The 17,647-nt window shown below is 43.3% G+C and overlaps 1 protein-coding gene across 3 annotated transcripts in view; it reads left to right on the top strand.

Moving 5' to 3' along the window:
- TTLL7 (tubulin tyrosine ligase like 7) overlaps positions 1-17,647 on the top strand; it is a 324,337-nt gene that overhangs the window by 18,006 nt on the left and 288,684 nt on the right. For all 3 annotated transcript variants that reach the window (XM_030206297.1, XM_030206296.1, XM_030206299.1), the window contains exons 2-3: positions 1,241-1,369; positions 15,034-15,155. In XM_030206297.1, coding sequence (XP_030062157.1) covers positions 1,241-1,369; positions 15,034-15,155 — 251 coding nt within the window. The remainder of the gene's footprint in view (positions 1-1,240; positions 1,370-15,033; positions 15,156-17,647) is intronic.

Below are 17,647 nucleotides of genomic sequence, written 5' to 3'. Positions count from 1 at the left end.
TTTCTTATACTGTTTCTTATTATTTTCAATAGTTTCCTTCTCCTATTTTCTGAAGGTTTTTCTTTTAGCTCTAATAGCTTCCTTCACCTCACTTTTTAATCATGCTGGCTGTTGTTTGGTCTTCCTCTCTCCTAAGATTCCTCAAGTCTTACAGTTGTATTCTATGAAAAGTTGCTTCTTTTTCAATCACAGCTCTAGCTTCTACTTTAAATCCTCCCTCTCATGGTTTTTTGCAATTTTAACTGGAAGTATGTTGTTTGGGCTCCTTTTACTAAAGTGTACTAGTAATTAGCATGTGCTAAATGCTAAGAAGCCCATAGGAATAAAATGGGCGTCTTAGCATTTAGTGCAACTTAGTAAAAGGAGTCCTTTGTTTTTTTGTTTTCTGTCTTGACTAGATTGTAAGTTCCAAGGAGCAGGGCCTTTTCTTATGTTTCTGTAGAGTGCTGTGTACACACAACATTGGAAAACATTAGAGCCATCAACAATTGCCGGTTGACAAAATAGCTTTGTTTATATTATGAGGAAGGAAAAATTGATAGACATTAGAAATAATTGGTACAATGCTGAAGCAGAGGAATGGGAGTTTTGTCTCTTTATTTAAGTTAGTGGCAGGTTTTATATTTAATTGGAGAATAATTAATATTTGGAATATAGGAAAGTGTTGTAAGAGGGAGAGAAAAAGAGATGTATTGGTGAATAAGAATTTGTTACTGTATGTTAAAAAGTTATAAAAATATATAAATATAAAAAGTGATGTGTATATTTCGTAGAACTAGATCACAATAGTAACATAGTAGATGACGGCAGAAAAAGACCTGCACGGTCCATCCAGTCTGCCCAACAAGATAACTCATATTTGCTGCTTTTTGTGTATACCCTACTTTGATTTGTACCTGTGCTCTTCAGGGCACAGACCGTATAAGTCTGCCCAGCACTATCCCTGCCTCCCAACCACCAGCCCCTCCTCCCAATAACAATAATTTATTAAGATGTCTTTTTCTTTTTTGTACCTGTGGGAAAATGGTTTGTTGTAATTCAGGACCCTTGTCTTTACAATTTAAGATGCAGCCTCTTTGTGTAGTGTGTATAGCAACTTCTTTCTTTATTCCTTCCTTTGTTGGCTTATGAGTTACTTAGAATATTTTCCATTTATTGTAAAATTATATGTAATAAAATGTTCCCTGCCATTTATTATTTTTGTTTATATTTTTGTTTCCTTTAAACAATGTTATTGAAGAAGATCAAGAATCTCCTGACATCACTTTCAATTCAGATTCGGCTGTCCAAGGCCAGATAATGACTAGAACAAAGAAGAAAAAGCATGGAATAATAACAGCAAATATTGCTGGCACAAAATATGATATTGGTAAGGATTTTAAAGTTTAGAGTCACTTTTGCCGTTGGTAATAGATTTACACTGAGAAATGGAATAATGGTGGATGGTTTTGAGAAGAACAGATAACGAACATGATTTTCTAGTAGCTTAGATTTTTATTTATTTTTTAAAATTTATTTAATAAGCTTTATTAACCACCTTTATGAAGAGATTTACCTAAGATGGTGTACAACAGGTATATCTTGCTATAAACAACTTACATTGTATTAATAGCATAAAAATAGTACAGTGACCAAATGTCAGTGTAAACAGTTAAAACAACAAGGTAAATTTGGAGATGGTCTTTACTGTATTGTAATTGCTGCTCACTCTGTATTTTATTTTGTTTATTTATTTATTACATTTGTACCCCACGCTTTCCCACAGATAGCAGGTTCAATTCGGCTTACATAGTAAATAGAATTACAAAGTCTTGAAAGAGAATATTCACGCAGACGCCCCAATCTACATGATAAACCTTGTGGACCTACCTCCAAGAAACGCCACAAGATCATCCCGCAAATTTCTCAACCTACACTTCCCCAGCTGTAAAGGACTAAAATACAAGCAGATGCACGCCACCACCTTCTCTTACATAAGCACACAATTGTGGAATGCATTGCCTACAGACCTGAAGACAATTGATGAAACAACTGTTTACCGCAAATCTCTGAAGACTTATCTCTTCAACAAGGCCTACAATGAGAACCGATAGCCACACTAGTCCACCTCACCAACCCACTCAGTTAAGATAACCCACCTCCTATAATTACCCTACTCACCCCCTTCCTTCTTCTCTCTTCCCTCACTTAATTTCTACACAACACTAAATGTATCTGCTATCCTGTAATGACAATGTTTACAAAACTATGTAAGCCACATTGAGCCTGCAAATAGGTGGAATAATGTGGGATACAAATGCAATAAATAATAATAAAAATAGTGATAATGGGGTTTTGAGGATATGTGAATTGAACATAGAGAGGTAAACAAAATTAGGATGAGCAAAAGGAAAAGAGATTGGGAGGGGTAAGGAGTAGGAAGGACGGAGAGGAAAAGATTAAGGGATGAGCATAAGGCAAGTGGGAGACATGGTCTAAGGTATATTAATCGTCAGGACAGGAATCATGTGGGTGGGCTTAAAAAGTTAAGTTGGGTCATTAGGGTAAGCTTTCTTGAAGAGATGGGTCTTCAACATTTTTCTGAAGGGTAGATGGTCGCTGATTGTACGCTGGCTGCACAAAAAGGAGAAACTGGATGCATAGGAGGTCTTGTGTTTAATACCTTTGTAGGTCTATCTCTATACTTAAGTATTTGTAGGCAGTGCAGAACACAGCAATAGGAATCTTGTGTCATGCTAAAAGATATGACTATGTCACTCCTCTCTTGATTCAACATCATTGGTTACCAGTTCGATATAGAATTCAAAACAAGATCCTTATGGTCACACACAAAGTTATACACAAAGGCATTTCTTCTTATCTTTCCTTCCTGACTATTGCACACAGTTCACAGAGAGTATTACAATTAATTCACAACAGCTGTCTTTTTGTACTACTGGTGCAGCGTGAGCATTCAGATTCCACTTGTTATAGTGCCTTGCTTTGGAATTTCATTCTTATGTCTCTTTGAATAGAAGAATCTTTTTCCCAAATCAGCCTCGAAGATCTACCTTTGTAAGTAGGCCTACCCAGGCCAATGCCCAATCAAGCAGACTGTCTAAGTTGATTATTGTGCCTTCTGCAGTGGCACTTTGAAGCTTCTTAAGATAATCACTGGATGAGAAATGATTGACTTACATGAGAAGTAGAGTACCTGAGAGGGGTTGTAGAGAGAGAGAAGCAAGGAGAAGTAATGAGGAGCTCAGAATCAATCCACTTGTGGTCAAGTAAGACAAGCTTGAACTGGTGTGGAACATATAGGGAGCCAATAAAGTGACTTGAGAAGACAGGATATGTGAGTGTAGTGACACTGACAGAGAATGTGTCATGCAGTTGAATTTTTATTAGCTCGAAATGGAAAATGGTTCAATGGGAAACTTATGGGGGACAGTTTGTAGTAGTCTAGGCAGGACATGATGATAATGTGCAGAAAGATTTTATTAGTGTGTTATGAAAGGAAGGGACAGGACATATGAAGTATTGCTACTGGGGGTCGTAACACATGTATTACTACAAACCTAAAGGAGCATCAGAAATGGTTTGTGTGGCTGGCTGATATGATGGCACCTAAAGCCATTCTGACTTTCTGAACATCAAACGATTCACCCCCGCTGGCATTGTGTGATAAAGGGATGAATGATATGGCTGTATGGGAACGAAGAACCATGGGTATGAGACCAACACCTTGGAAAAACCATATTATGATCTTTGGAAACAATTCCAGGCTCAGGTCCTCACAATATAGAAACATAGAAACATGACGGCAGATAAAGGCCATATGACCCATCCAGTCTGCCCATCCTCTGTAACCCCTAACTCTTATTGTTCCTAAGCGATCCCACATGCTTATCCCATGCCTTTTTAAATTCTGGAACAGTCCTCGACTCCACAATCTCCACCGGGAGGCAATTCCATGCCCCCACCACCCTTTCTGTGAAATAGTACTTCCTTAGATTACTCCTAAGCCTATTCCCTCTTAACTTCGTCATATGCTCCCTCATTCCAGAGTTCTCTTTCAGTTAAAAAAGGCTCTCTTCCTGTACGTAAATGTCCTTGAGATATTTAAGCGTCTCTATCATGTCTCCTCTCTCCCTTCTCTCTTCCAGCATATACTTGTTGAGGATCATAAGCCTATTCCTGTAAGTTTTGCGTTCAAGACCGCTTACTAATTTTGTAGGCGCCCTCTGGACCGACTCCATCCTGTTTATATCTTTCCATAGGTGCGGTTTCCAGAACTGCACACAGTACTCCAAATGGGGCCTCACTAGAGACTTATACAGTGGCACTATCACCTCCTTTTTCCTGCTGGTCATGCCTCTCTTTATGCACCCAAGCATCTGTCTGGCTTTGACCGTCACTTTTTCTACCTGTTTGAAAGCTTTAAGGTTATCAGACACAATCACCCCCAAGTCCCGCTCTTCCTTCGTACACTGAAGCTCATCACCCCCTATACTGTACTGTTCCCTCGGATTCTTGCGATCCAAGTGCAAGACCCTGCATTGTTTGGTATTAAACCTTTAGTTGCCAAATATCGATCCATTCCTAAAGCTTTGCTAGGTCCTTCCTCATGTCATTCATGCCCTATAGGGTGTCCACCCTGTTGGTATCATCCGCAAAGAGACAAACCTTACCAGACAGCCCTTCTGCAATATCGCTCACAAAGGCGTTCAAAAGAGCCAGCCCTAGGACTGATCCCAGCGGTACTCCACTGACAACATCCTTTTCTTCATAGCAAGCTCCATTTACCACCACCCTCTGTCTCCTTCCATTCAACCAATTTTTAACCCAATCAGTTACTCTAGGTCCCATACCGAAGGCACTCAATTTATTTATCAGTTGCCTGTGCGGAACCATGTCAAAGACTTTGCTGAAATCCAAGTATACCACATCAAGCGCCCCTTCCACGTCCAACTGTTTGGTCACCCAGTTGAAGAAGACAGATTCGTCTGACACGACCTGCCACTAGTGAAGCCATGCTGCCTCGGTCCTGCATTCCATTTAGTTCAAGAAATCTCACAATCTTCCTCTTTAGAAGCGTTTCCATTAGCTTACTCACCACTGAGGTCACTGTCCAGTCTGTAATTCCCAACCTCCTGCTTACTTCAACTTTTGTGCAAAGGAACCACATCCGCACTTCTCCAGTCCACCTGGACCACTCCAGTTTCTAAGGAAGCATTGAAGAAGTCTGTCAGCAGAGCCGACAAAACTTCTCCGCACCCTCGGGTGTATTCCATCTGGCCCCATCGCTCTGTCTACTTTTAGTTTGGCTAGCTCCTCATGAACATAGTCCTCCGTAAATGGGTCTTGTTCTACCACACATCCATCCCCTTTAGCCGTTGTTTTCTGCAGCCCAACCCCCGGTCATTCATCCGTGAACATAGAGCTAAAATAATTGTTAAGCAGTTCAGCTCTATCCTTATCCTCTACCACATATTTCTCTCCCTCAGCTTTGAGCCTCACAATGCTATTATGGCACTTCCTCTTGTCACTTACATATCTGAAAAACGTCTTATCCCCCAATTTTACCGTATTAGCTATCTCTTCCTCCACTTGCCGCTTCGCTTTCCCGATAGCTTTTCCAGCATCGCTGATTCAGGTATTCTCTCCTGTCTTCATCTTTATGAGTCATAACATGTGAAGACTAACCTCCTTACCCTTATCTTTTCAGCTACTACATTCAAGTACCAGAGCAGCCTTCTTTTCCTCTTACTTTTATGTAATTTTCTAACATAAAGGTTAGTTGCCTTTAATATAGCTCCTTTTAGTCTTGTCCAGTGCTGTTGTACATCCTTCAGCTGTTCCTATCCTGCTAACTGTTCTTTGAGAAATTCCCCCATCTCAGCAAAGTTAGTTCCTTTGAAATCCAGGACCTTCAATCTCGAATGAGCCTTCTTTTCTGTTTTAATATTGAACCATACCATATGATGATCACTAGATGCCAAATCGTCTGCCATCTTGATGTCAGAAACGTTCTCGCCATTTGTAAGCACAAGGTCCAGAATAGCCCCATCCCGCGTTGGTTCTGTTACCCACTGTTGGAACAGTTCTTCCTATAGGGAATCTAAGATCTCTTTGTTTCTAGAGGATCCCGCGGCCGGGACACCTCAGTCAACATCCGGCATATTGAAGTCACCTATCAGTAGTACTTCCCCTTTCCTAGCTATTTTGCGGATGTCTTCAATTAAGTCCCTGTCCATTTCCTCCAACTGTGAGGGGTGGTCTGTATATCACTCCAATATAGATACATTTTCCTTTCTCTCTTTCCAGTTTAACCCACAACTCTTCTTCTTTACCCCACGTGTCTTGCAGTTCGGTCACTTGGATAATCATTCTTAGCATATAATGCCACACTTTCACCCTTTTTTCCTACTCTGTCCTTCCTGAATAGGTTATAGCCAGGTATAGCAACATCCCAGTAATGGTTCTCCGAGAACCACGTCTCCATGACCGCCACTAAGTCCAAGTCTGCTTCCATCATTGCAGCCTCAAGATCAAGAAATATTGCGTTCTCGAGGGCCTTGGCATTCTGTCAGGTCCTCGAATCAGGACTGGAGTTTGTGAGCCCTTGGGCAGCGGCAGGCAAGACCACCTCGGGACTAGAAACACAGAAGAGCAGTACTGGAACTCTGGACTGGAGTAGTACAAGGCAGGCAACTAGAACAGACGAAACAGGAACAGCTTCACCTGCACTTAGCCACCGTTCCTCCGGAGTTGAGCTCCGAAGTGCAGGTGGCCGGCAGGACTTGCAGGATAAGGCAGGAACGGAAGATCCAGAGGACCCACCCTGGGTCTAGGAAACACGAGGGAGACTAGACTAGGAACTAAACACAGACAGTGTGCTGCTGCACAGCCACTAGCAAGACCCAGAAGACAGACCAAGGAGCACAAGGCGTACAGAAGCTTAGCAGGAGCAAGGACTAGGGCAGCATACACACTAGACAGAACGTGGATCCGGGAATACCCACAGGGTAAACCCTCTAGCTAGGTGGAGACAGGATACAGGAATAATCACCCAGGAAATACACACTAGCCAGACAGATACAGGATTCAGGATATACCCTCAGGATATATATGCAGGGTAGGCACACAGGCTAGGCAAGGCAGGGTTCAGGGTAAAGAGAGCAAACCAGGAATAACAGGCCAAGGGTCTTGGGCAGGCAGCACAGCAAACAGAGTAACCAGGAAGAACAGGCCAAGGGTCTTTGGGGCAGACAGGAGAACAGGAACAGAGGCTTCACCCCAACACAGGGTAAGCCTGGAGCAGAGGCTTCACCCCAAACACAGGGTAAGCCAGGAACAGAGGCTTCACCCCAAACACAGGGTAAGCCAGGAAGGAACCGCAGTCCACAGACAGACAGTGGCAGGGAAGACCCCCCACAGAAGGACAACAGAGACACAGACACAGAAAGAAGCTGGGCTGGAACCCAGAGAGAGGCTAAGCAGTAGTGCAGCAGACACTTACTAACCTGAACTGGCCTAAGAGCATAACACTTATGCAAAGGCACTGGCTGCAAGCACAGCACTTCCTTATGAAGGCTCTCACTGATGAGTCACCAGTAGCAGGGCAGAAGCAGGAAGTACACTGACCCCAAAGAGAGGCTTGACACACATAGGAAGTGAGCCCACAGGAAAGACAAGCAGGAACCATCTTGGAAGCTGGCACAGAGCCGGTGGCAGCCATCTTAGATGCTGGCTCCCTAGAGAGGCATAGCCCACACAGGTGAGGTCTAGTGAAGCAATCAGGTTCATGCTGGAAGCAGCCAGCACACCAGGACAAAGACAAGACTAACACAGACAGAAGCCAGCAGAGCTGCTGACCCCCAGAAAGAAGGTAAGGCTGAGGGTGGTCACGGCCACAGACGTGACAAGAAGTTTGTTTCCCATACTACGGGCATTGGTATACAAGGCTCTCCAGATTTTACTCTTTATATTTTCTTCTATAGAGGCATTAGATGTCCTACCTTCCTTGGGGTTAATTATGGCTTTGTGGTCTTTTATACCCATCACCATCAATTTTAGTTTAAAGCCCTCTTTAGTACTTTAGCTGGCCTGTTGCTGAAGACACTCCTTCCCTTCCTTGACAGATGGACACCATCACTGCTCAGTACCTCTTGGAAAATCGTCCCATGGTCTACAAAACCAAAGCACTCTTGTCAGCACCAACCATGCAGCCATGCATTTATCTCTAAGATGTGAGCTTCTCTCATTTGGCCTTTACCTTCGACAGGGAGGATCGATGAGAACACCGCCTGCACACCTAGATGCTTCACCCTCTGACCCAAAGCCATGGTCTCATATGATATGTTCAGTAGGATATTTAGCTGTATCATTTGTGCCAACATGGATGAGTAGCATAGGAGCATGGTCCGTAGGCTTGATGAGTCTAGACAATCTTTCCACAATATCACGAATCTTGGCACCAGGCATACAGCACACTTCCCTGGACAACATGTCTGGCCAGCAGATAGGCGCTTCGGTACCTCTGAGAAGTGAATCTCCAACCACCACTACCTTTCGCTTTTTTTTTTTTGGCCAATTGTCTGGCGGTGGTAGCATTTTTGGTCATTGTTTTCTCCTGTTTTTTGGATGTTTCTAACTCTTCTATCTCCAGGGCTGTGAACTGATTCTTTAGTTGAACAGAAGGCGGAGTTGGAGGATTGATCTTGTGGGTCTTGGTGACCTGCTTCCAGCTGTGCTCTGTCTGCTCAAAATCTTCTCTCACTTTGCTGGAAATCCTCAATGTTTTGACTTGCATCTCTGGGACAAATTTCTGGTTGTCCTATATATAGAGTGGAAGAGTAGCCTGATGGTTAGTGCAGTGACCTGAGAACCAGGGGAACTGGGTTTGATTCCCACTGTAGCTCCTTGTGACTCTGGGCAAGTTACTTAACCCTCCATTGCTCCAGATACAAAAGATGAGTACCTGAATATAATATGTAAACCACTTTGATTGTAACCACAGAAAGATGGTATCATATCCTTTCCTTTTCCCTTTAACCTCTGGAAGATTTGAAGAGTTGAAAGAGGTGGGAGCTGGCACATGGGAGAGGCGCATTGGGAGGAATGGCACAGAATGGGAGGAAAAGCGAAATAAGAATCAGCAGAACCAGCTTGCATACCTTGATTATAAAAGGATGTTGCTATGGAGGGCATTCTGCTTGTTGCTGTATTTGTTGGCTGGATGTCAGTAGTGGATATCACTAGCATTTGTCAAATTTGACAGGTGCCACGCCCACTTCTGAGTTCTCAGCCAATCAGAAGCGAGGACATGCCCAAGTCCTGCCCATTCCCACCCCTTTTGATGACATCACTTCCCACACCATTCCCACTCCACATCCCAGGTATAACATCACCAGACATGACATCATGCCCACCCAAGCCCTGTTGTTTTTGCATAACTATGCCCCTTGCCCCACTTTATTTGCATAGCCCCACCCAAAGCTCTGTCTCCATTTTGCATAGTCCCCCACAAACCCCACCTCTTTTGGTAATGTCACAGTAAGTAACGTCATAGCCACATTCCCTTTACAAGATGGTGGCCACCAACACATCACTTTCTGTTTTCACTGCTAGCCGCAATTTTGGATGGGGTCATGTGATAGGAAGTGACATCAAAACCCACCCCTCCCCCAAACACTGCCCCCTACAACCTCAGTGGAATTTAGTCATGCATGCGCATTTCTCAAAGGAAAGGAAAAAATAGAAATTTTTTGCTTTTAAAAAAGGCGGTTAAAGCGGTTTAAAAAAAGGACACCTATTTATTTATTTATTACATTTATATCCCGTGCTTTCCCACTCAAAGCAGGTTCAATGCGGCTTACACAGTAAATGGAATACAGAATATTGTTAGAGAGGGTAAAAGTTAAGTATACCAGAATAATAGACGAGATGGGTAGGTAGTAAAGTCATTTCTACTCTCCTACAGTCCTGCAAGCATTCCACTTCCGTGGTTTATGCCAGGATTTGCCACCAATTTGAGGCTTGGTGTGCTTCTATAGCGATCACACCCATGCGGGCTTCTGTCTCGCCGATACTTGACTTCTTGCAGGATGGTTTACAAAAAGGCTTGGCCTATAATTCCTGCGTGTTCAAGTGGCAGCCTTAGCATGTTTTCGAGGGAAGGTCGCTGGCCTCTCTCTGGCTGCTTGCCCGGATGTGACACAGTTTCTTAGAGGGGTGCTTCGTCTCCGTCCTCCTGTGCAGGCCCCATGTCCGGCCTGGAACCTGGGGTTAGTTTTAAAGGCCCTTCAGTGTTTGCCCTTCGAGCCGCTTAGGCGAGCTTCGGAGAAGGATGTGACCTTAAAGACAGTGTTTTTGGTGGCCGTGACATTGGCGAGACGGGTGTCTGAGCTCCAGGCGCTGTCCTGTCGAGACCCATTTCTGCAATTCTCAGAGTCCGGAGTAATGGTACGTACGGTGCCTTCCTTCATGCCTAAGGTGGTTTCAGCGTTTCACCTAAACCAGCCTATTTTCCTGCCCTCCTTTTCTAAAGAGGAATTTCCAGAAGCCTATGGGCAGTTGCACCTTCTGGATATATGAAGGGCTCTGTTGCAATATCTGCACATGTCAAATTCCTTCAGGACCTCTGACCATCTTTTTGTTCTTTTGTCAGGTCCGCGCAGAGGATCTCCAGCGTCTAAGGCCACTATAGCCCGTTGGCTCAAAGAAGCAATCTTTTCAGTATATCTGCTATCTGGCCAGCCTCCGCCTGAAGCCTTTAAGGCACATTCCACAAGAGCGATTTCCTCTTCTTGGGCTGAAACTGGAGCAATCTCTCTTCAAGAGATATGTAGTGCAGCTACTTGGGCTTCGAAGCTCTCTTTTGCCCGACATTACAGGCTGGATGTAGCTGCCAGGAGAGACGCGCATTTTGGAGCGCGTGGTGTGGCTTGTTCCCACCCTATCTAGGGATTTGCTTTGATACATCCCACTCGTAATGGATTCATCTGCTTGATGACAAGGAAGGGAAAATTAGGTTCTTACCTTGGTAATTTTCTTTCCTTTAGTCATAGCAGATGAATCCATGAGCCCTCCCTCGGTGGTTCATTGTGTGATTCATGTTACTTTTATGTTCAGTTTTTCCTGTAGATATGTTCCCTCATTGGGAGAAGTTGGAAAACAGTCTTCAGGATTTCTGTTCTGTTTCAGGAGGATGAGTTCATTCCTTCTAGGAGGATGAGTTCATTCCCTCCTTTGAATTATAGCTCCAGTTTTGGGGCGTTCATCCACTGTGAGGAAAGTTCATGTTATTATGCTTTGCGGTGTAACACTGCTTTGGAAGCTTCAAATACTGAAGAGGCAGATGGAGCTAGCTGGCCATGAGGCACTATGGTTTTTCAATGCTCTCTATCTCCCCCTGCTGGTTGATGGACACAACCCACTAGTAATGGATTCATCTGCTATGACTAAAGGAAAGAAAATTACCAAGGTAAGAACCTAATTTTCCCTTCAGTTTTGCCTTCCTTTCTCGGTAGTACGAACGGAAAAAAAAATCTGGTGTTTGCTTTTGTTTACACTGACTCTGCACTGAGCTAAAACAGAGAAAATCCCAAAAGCGAACTAAATACACAGGGAATCCCAGCACTGAGCTGTGGGGCTGGTTTCTCACAGCTTTTTAGCAATCCATTCACTCACAGGCAGAAGCCCCTGATCTGTGCTCAGTGCTTTTTCAAGAGATGGTAACAGAACTGTTGTATGTTTTTTTTAAGACCACAAGCCACAGAACTAGTGTGAAGGCTGCTTTTCAGAGCTAGAGAAAAAAAAGTTACAGATAAGCAAAACTTTTCCCCCTTCCCCCTAGCGCCCCCTCCCCACTCCCCTTTATACAGCTCCCCACCCCACCCTATAGTGTTAGTGTTGAAACGAGCGCCACCCTATGAAGTCATGTACACAAAAATCTTAAGCAGAATTTACTATGATCTGGAGGTGGTGACAGAGAAGAAGCTAGAAACTACAGGCTAGTAAGCCTCACTTCGGCCATTGGAAAAGTAATGGAATTGATACTGAAGGAAAGGATAGTGAATTTCCTGGAATCCAATAGGTTACAAGATCTGAGACAACATGGTTTTATCAAAGGTAAATCGTGCCAAATGAGTCTGATTGAATTCTTTAACTCGGTGATGAAAGAATTGGATCAAGGGCTTGTTCTGGATGTAATCTACTTAGATTTCATCAAAGCCTTTGACATGGTTCCTCATAGGAGGCTTTTGAATAAACTTGACAGACTGAAGGTAGGACCCAAAGTGGTGAACTGGATTAGGAACTGGTTGACAGACAAATGCCAGAGGGTGGTGGTTAATGGAATTTACTCAGAGGAAGGAAGGGTGAGTAGCAGAGTGCCTCAAGGATCGGTGCTGGGGCCGATTCTGTTCAATATATTTGTGAGTGACGTTACAGAAGGGTTAGAAGGTAAGGTTTGCCTTTTTGCGGATGATACCAAGATTTCTAACAGAGTGGACACCACAGAGGGAGTGGAAAACATGGAAAAGGATCTGCTAAAATTAGAAGAATGGTCTAATGTTTGGCAATTACAGTTCAATGCAAAGAAGTGTAGAGTGATGCACTTAGGAAGTAGAAATCCAAGGGAGCTGGTATGTGATACTTTATATGTATACCCGTGTTTGATTTGTTCTTGCCTTTCTCAGGGCACAGACCATAGAAGCCTGCCCAGTTCTGTTCTTGTACTAAGTTCTGAAGCTAACATCGAAGCCCCTTAAAATTTATACTCCAGCCCTTCTTCCATGGATTCTAAATAGATAAGTCTTAAGCAATTGTCTAACAGTCGTCTAAAAAGTGCATAATTAGACTCCTGAATTATCAAAGGAGAAACTTCTTTACTTAATTTAGCTGCCTGATAAGAGAGCAGAAAGTCTGTACATTTCTTTTCTTTCTTTACCTCTCATTGATGAAAAGGAGAATATATTGATAGATCTGGATACATGAGTAGTATTTGACAAAGCAAAACATTGAGTCAAATAAACAGGAGCTAGACCATAAGAAACATTGTACATCAAACAGAAAAAAGATCTGAAGAAGCTAGAAGAATGGTCTAACGTTTGGCAATTAAAATTCAATGTGAAGAAATGCAAAGTGATGCACTTAGGGAGTAGAAATCCAAGGGAGACGTATGTGTTAGGCGGGGAGAGTCTGATAGGCATGGACGGGGAGAGGGATCTTGGGGTGATAGTATCTGAGGACCTGAAGGCGACGAAACAGTGCGACAAGGCGGTGGCCGTAGCTAGAAGATTGCTAGGCTGTATAGAGAGAGGAGTGACCAGCAGAAGAAAGGAGGTTTTAATGCCCCTGTATAAGATGTTGGTGAGGCCCCACCTGGAGTATTGTGTTCAGTTTTGGAGGCCGTATCTTGCGAAGGATGTTAAAAAAAATGGAAGCGGTGCAAAGAAAAGCTACGAGGATGGTATGGGATTTGCATTCCAAGACGTATGAAGAGAGACTTGCTGACCTGAACATGTATACCCTGGAGGAAAGGAGGAACAGGGGTGATATGATACAGACGTTCAAATATTTGAAAGGTATTAATCCGCAAACGAATCTTTTCCAGAGATGGGAAGGCGGTAGAACGAGAGGACATGAAATGAGATTGAAGGGGGGCAGACTCAGGAAAGATGTCAGGAAGTATTTTTTCACGGAGAGGGTGATGGACGCTTGGAATGCCCTCCCGCGGGAGGTGGTGGAGATGAAAACGGTAACGGAGTTCAAACATGCGTGGGATATGCATAAAGGAATCCTGTGCAGAAGGAATGGATCCTCAGAAGCTTAGCTGAAATTGGGTGGCGGAGCAGGTGGGGGGAAGAGGGGTTGGTGGTTGGGAGGCTAGGATAGGGGAGGGCAGACTTATACGGTCTGTACCAGAGCCGGTGATGGGAGGCGGGACTGGTGGTTGGGAGGCGGGAAATACTGCTGGGCAGACTTATACAGTTTGTGCCCTGAAAAGGTACAAATTCAAGGTAAGGTATACACATATGAGTTTGTCTTGGGCAGACTGGATGGACCATGCAGGTCTTTTTCTGCCGTCATCTACTATGTTACTATGTAACAGGCTAATTTGAATATGACCCTAATGGCTACTGGCAACCAATGAACTTTAGAATATTCTGATAAATGATTAGAATGTTTTAGAGAAAAAAATCAGCCTTAATGCTGTATTCTGGGTTGTCTGAAACTTATGTGTAATAACTTGAGAACAGTCTAAATAACATTACAGTAATTCAAAGAACTCAATAACAAAGCTTGAACCAGTAGCCGAAACTAAGTATGAATGAATTTGTGAATACAACATAGTTTTTGCATAAGAAAGAATGATTTTTGTACCACCTTATTAAGCTGAGGCTCCAGAGTGCCCGTAGAGTCCAACATCACTTCAAAAACCTTCACTGAGGAGGAGAAAGAGTAAATCTGTTGACCAGTTGCTGGACTCCATAGGCCCTCCGGAGCCATTGATCAGCAACAACTTTGTTTTTTCTATGTTTAACTTGTATGTTACATGTGGACAAATACTGCAAATGTTGTAGGTAGAACTCATATTTCTATTTACTGTTCATTCAGTAGACTATACGTTTCTGTTACTGAAGTATCTTGTGTAGCCTGGAAACTGTCCACAGTTCGTGCTGCTTATTACCCTAGTTCCAGAGCTGTCGCATCCTAATAATTTCTCTTGTGTAGTAAGGCAAATAAATATTTTCCAGAAATGATTGTAAAAACTGGAAAAAGTATACTGCATAGGCCTGTAAGTTAATGTACAATCCAGTGTTGAATTGAACATTCATCCAGTTGAGCTGAACATTCATTATTTGTGTTGAAGAATAGATTCAGGAAAGGCACTGTTTCAAAACAAGGAATGTGGTTGTAAAGCAGAAGGCTCATATCCACTCATAAGCAGAAGAATTCTAGCATATTAGTACAAAGCCAAAGGCTGGGAATCTAGCTAGGACTGCCGCCTTAGTGAATGTCATGTCTTCCCATTGTTTTCTGTAGTTCGTAAAGTTATTGAGGTGATGGATTTTGTGAAGATTCGAGATGAAAATGAATCAGCCAACCTTATCTGGAGTGATTCAGCTGTACACCATGAAAAGATTACAGAACTCAGGAACTATCAGGTAGTCCAGAACTATATTCTTTAGCCTTTCAGTCTAAACTCCTGAACGTGCAGTCTTTAAGATGAATTAGAACTAGGTACATGGGCAATTCCATAAGCTCGCACCTAGAGGGACATGCCATTTATGCGCATCAAAGGTGCCATTAATGGATAGGTAGGCACCAGTGTGCACTGGGTTCTGTTCTATGAGGCAGCAGCTAGGGGAGGGGGGAGAAGGCAAACTTTTTTTTACTGCACCTTGATTTACCACAGGAGTCAACAACCTGCGGTATAACAGTCACACAGGTTGCTGACTACTGTGGTAAATGAATAACAGTGCATGCAAGCCACCTCACAAGCAGCGTTATTCCGGCATCCTGGGAGCATCAGACCTGAAAACTGCAGCCCAGTGCTTCAATGCCAAAGCCTAAAGGGGCTGGTGCCATTCCCTCCCCCCTCAGTCACATTCGTCTACCCCCTAAATGGTGCCCTACCATCTTAGTGGTCCTGCCAGCCCTGTACAGAGTGGTCCAGTGGTCTTTGAGCAGAGCAATCCCCAGTTCCTCCTGCCTTGCAGGAGCCATCTCCAAAATGGCACCCCTAGCCAAACTCTCACACTACTACCGCTAGGGGTCATGTTTCCTTATATGGAAACATAACCCCTAGTGGTAATAGTGTGAGATTACCACCAGTTACAGGCTTGCTAGATCCACTAAGATGGTGGGGGGGCCTTTGGGGGGATGGAAGGATATGATTGGGGGTTAGGGGTTTTGATCGGGGAGAGTGTTATGATTGGGGGAGGATGGCACCAGCCCCTTTAGGCTTCAGCCTGGGAGCATCAGGCCGTGGCTTTGAGGTTTAGTGCTCCTGGCTGGGGTTATTTTACCATTACTTTAAGCCTATATTACAACCTGTGATGTGTAACCAGTGCACACTGTAAGCTGTGTTCTGCTTTTTAAATAGTAAATACATGTTTTGCATCTCATTACTTTGTAACCCATGGTGACCTAAATATCGCCACGGTAGGGTAAGGCAAGCTACATTAGAGCCCTTCAAAGTCGTTTTAAGGGGCACATAAAATGACTTAAGACCCTAATGCAGCTTGACAAGGTCTCTCGTAAATGCCATAGTGCCTAACTGCAAGGGGAATGTACACATGAGCACAGCACAGACAGGCCATGGGCACATGACCTAGGTACAAATGTGATTTGTAGAATACTATAAATTACACACATCACGTGGTGCACTTAGGCGCCGTTGAGATGGTGTAAGAGGGCATATCCAAAGATGTGTGTGCCAATTCTGACTTAAGCTAGTATTCCACAACAGAATCCTGACACCAAGATTCCATTATAGAATTGGATGTAAGCACATGGCATTGGGTTGCTTAAACAGAGGTGCCAATATATAGAATTGTTGCCTAGGTACTCAAGTTTAGGTGCAAGTTACTTGCGTCAGTGTTTAATTGCATATTTGTGCATATGTGCGTAAATGTCTAACTTCTGCCTAAGTGCTGTTCTGCTAATACTCATTTAACTAGTGTACACAGGGACAGAGCATGGATTGGACATAGGCAAATCTTCCATTTACGTTTGTAACTTACAGACTACTGTAACTTATGAGTGTCCCTGTTGCTTTTAGGTGTGCTAGTACTGGGTTATGCTAGTATTCTATAAAGGAATATAGGGTGGATTCCTATATTCCTTTAGGAATATAGAATAGACTCCTACTATGAGACCTCAGGATACCTAAATGGAAGCGCCCAATTATAGAATTACCCCCTTGTTGTTTAACTCTGTGGCATCAATTTTTATGATAATTGTACAGTGGATAATTTGAGTTACTTAAAATATACCATTTTCATAATTGTCTTGCTGTTGCATATCCAGAATCACTTGTTGCCTTTGTAATGGCACTTTGAGCTTCTTTTGGACATTGTATCACTCCTTTAGGCTTTTGAGCTTTCTCTGGAGGGTTCAGTATCAGTTTAGGCTGGGGAAGCTCGAAAAACAGCAGCTGGAACAGAAGCCAGAAATTTCCGAGAACAATTAAAAAGGAAATTTATTGAAAAGCATGTAGATTTCTATGTAGTAGGATTTATTTACCACCTTTTTGAAGGAGTTCACTCAAGGCGGTGTACAGTAAGAATAGATCAAACATGAGCAATAGGCAATTACAGCTGTAAAAATATTCGAAAACAATACAAAGTATGGCATGGTATACTAGCAATATCAACACAATACGTAATAGAACATTATAACACCCATGGAGAGCATTTCCATATGACATGTTTGCAGGCTTATTTTCAAAACAGAAAGACGCCCATATTTCAACCCAAATCGGGAGATGGGCGCCTTTCTCTCATGGGCGCCCAAATCGGTATTATCGAAAGCTGATTTTGGGCGCCTCCAACTGCAGTCTGTCGCAAGAACGGACAAAGTTGATGGGGGCGTGTCAGAGGTGTGATGAAGGTGGGACTGGGGCGTGTTTATCGGCCAAGGAGAGATGGGCGCA

The sequence above is a fragment of the Microcaecilia unicolor genome, chromosome 6, assembly GCF_901765095.1.
Source record: "Microcaecilia unicolor chromosome 6, aMicUni1.1, whole genome shotgun sequence".
In the NCBI taxonomy this organism is placed as follows: Eukaryota; Metazoa; Chordata; class Amphibia; order Gymnophiona; family Siphonopidae; genus Microcaecilia; species Microcaecilia unicolor.
This window is presented reverse-complemented; position numbering and strand designations above follow the sequence as displayed.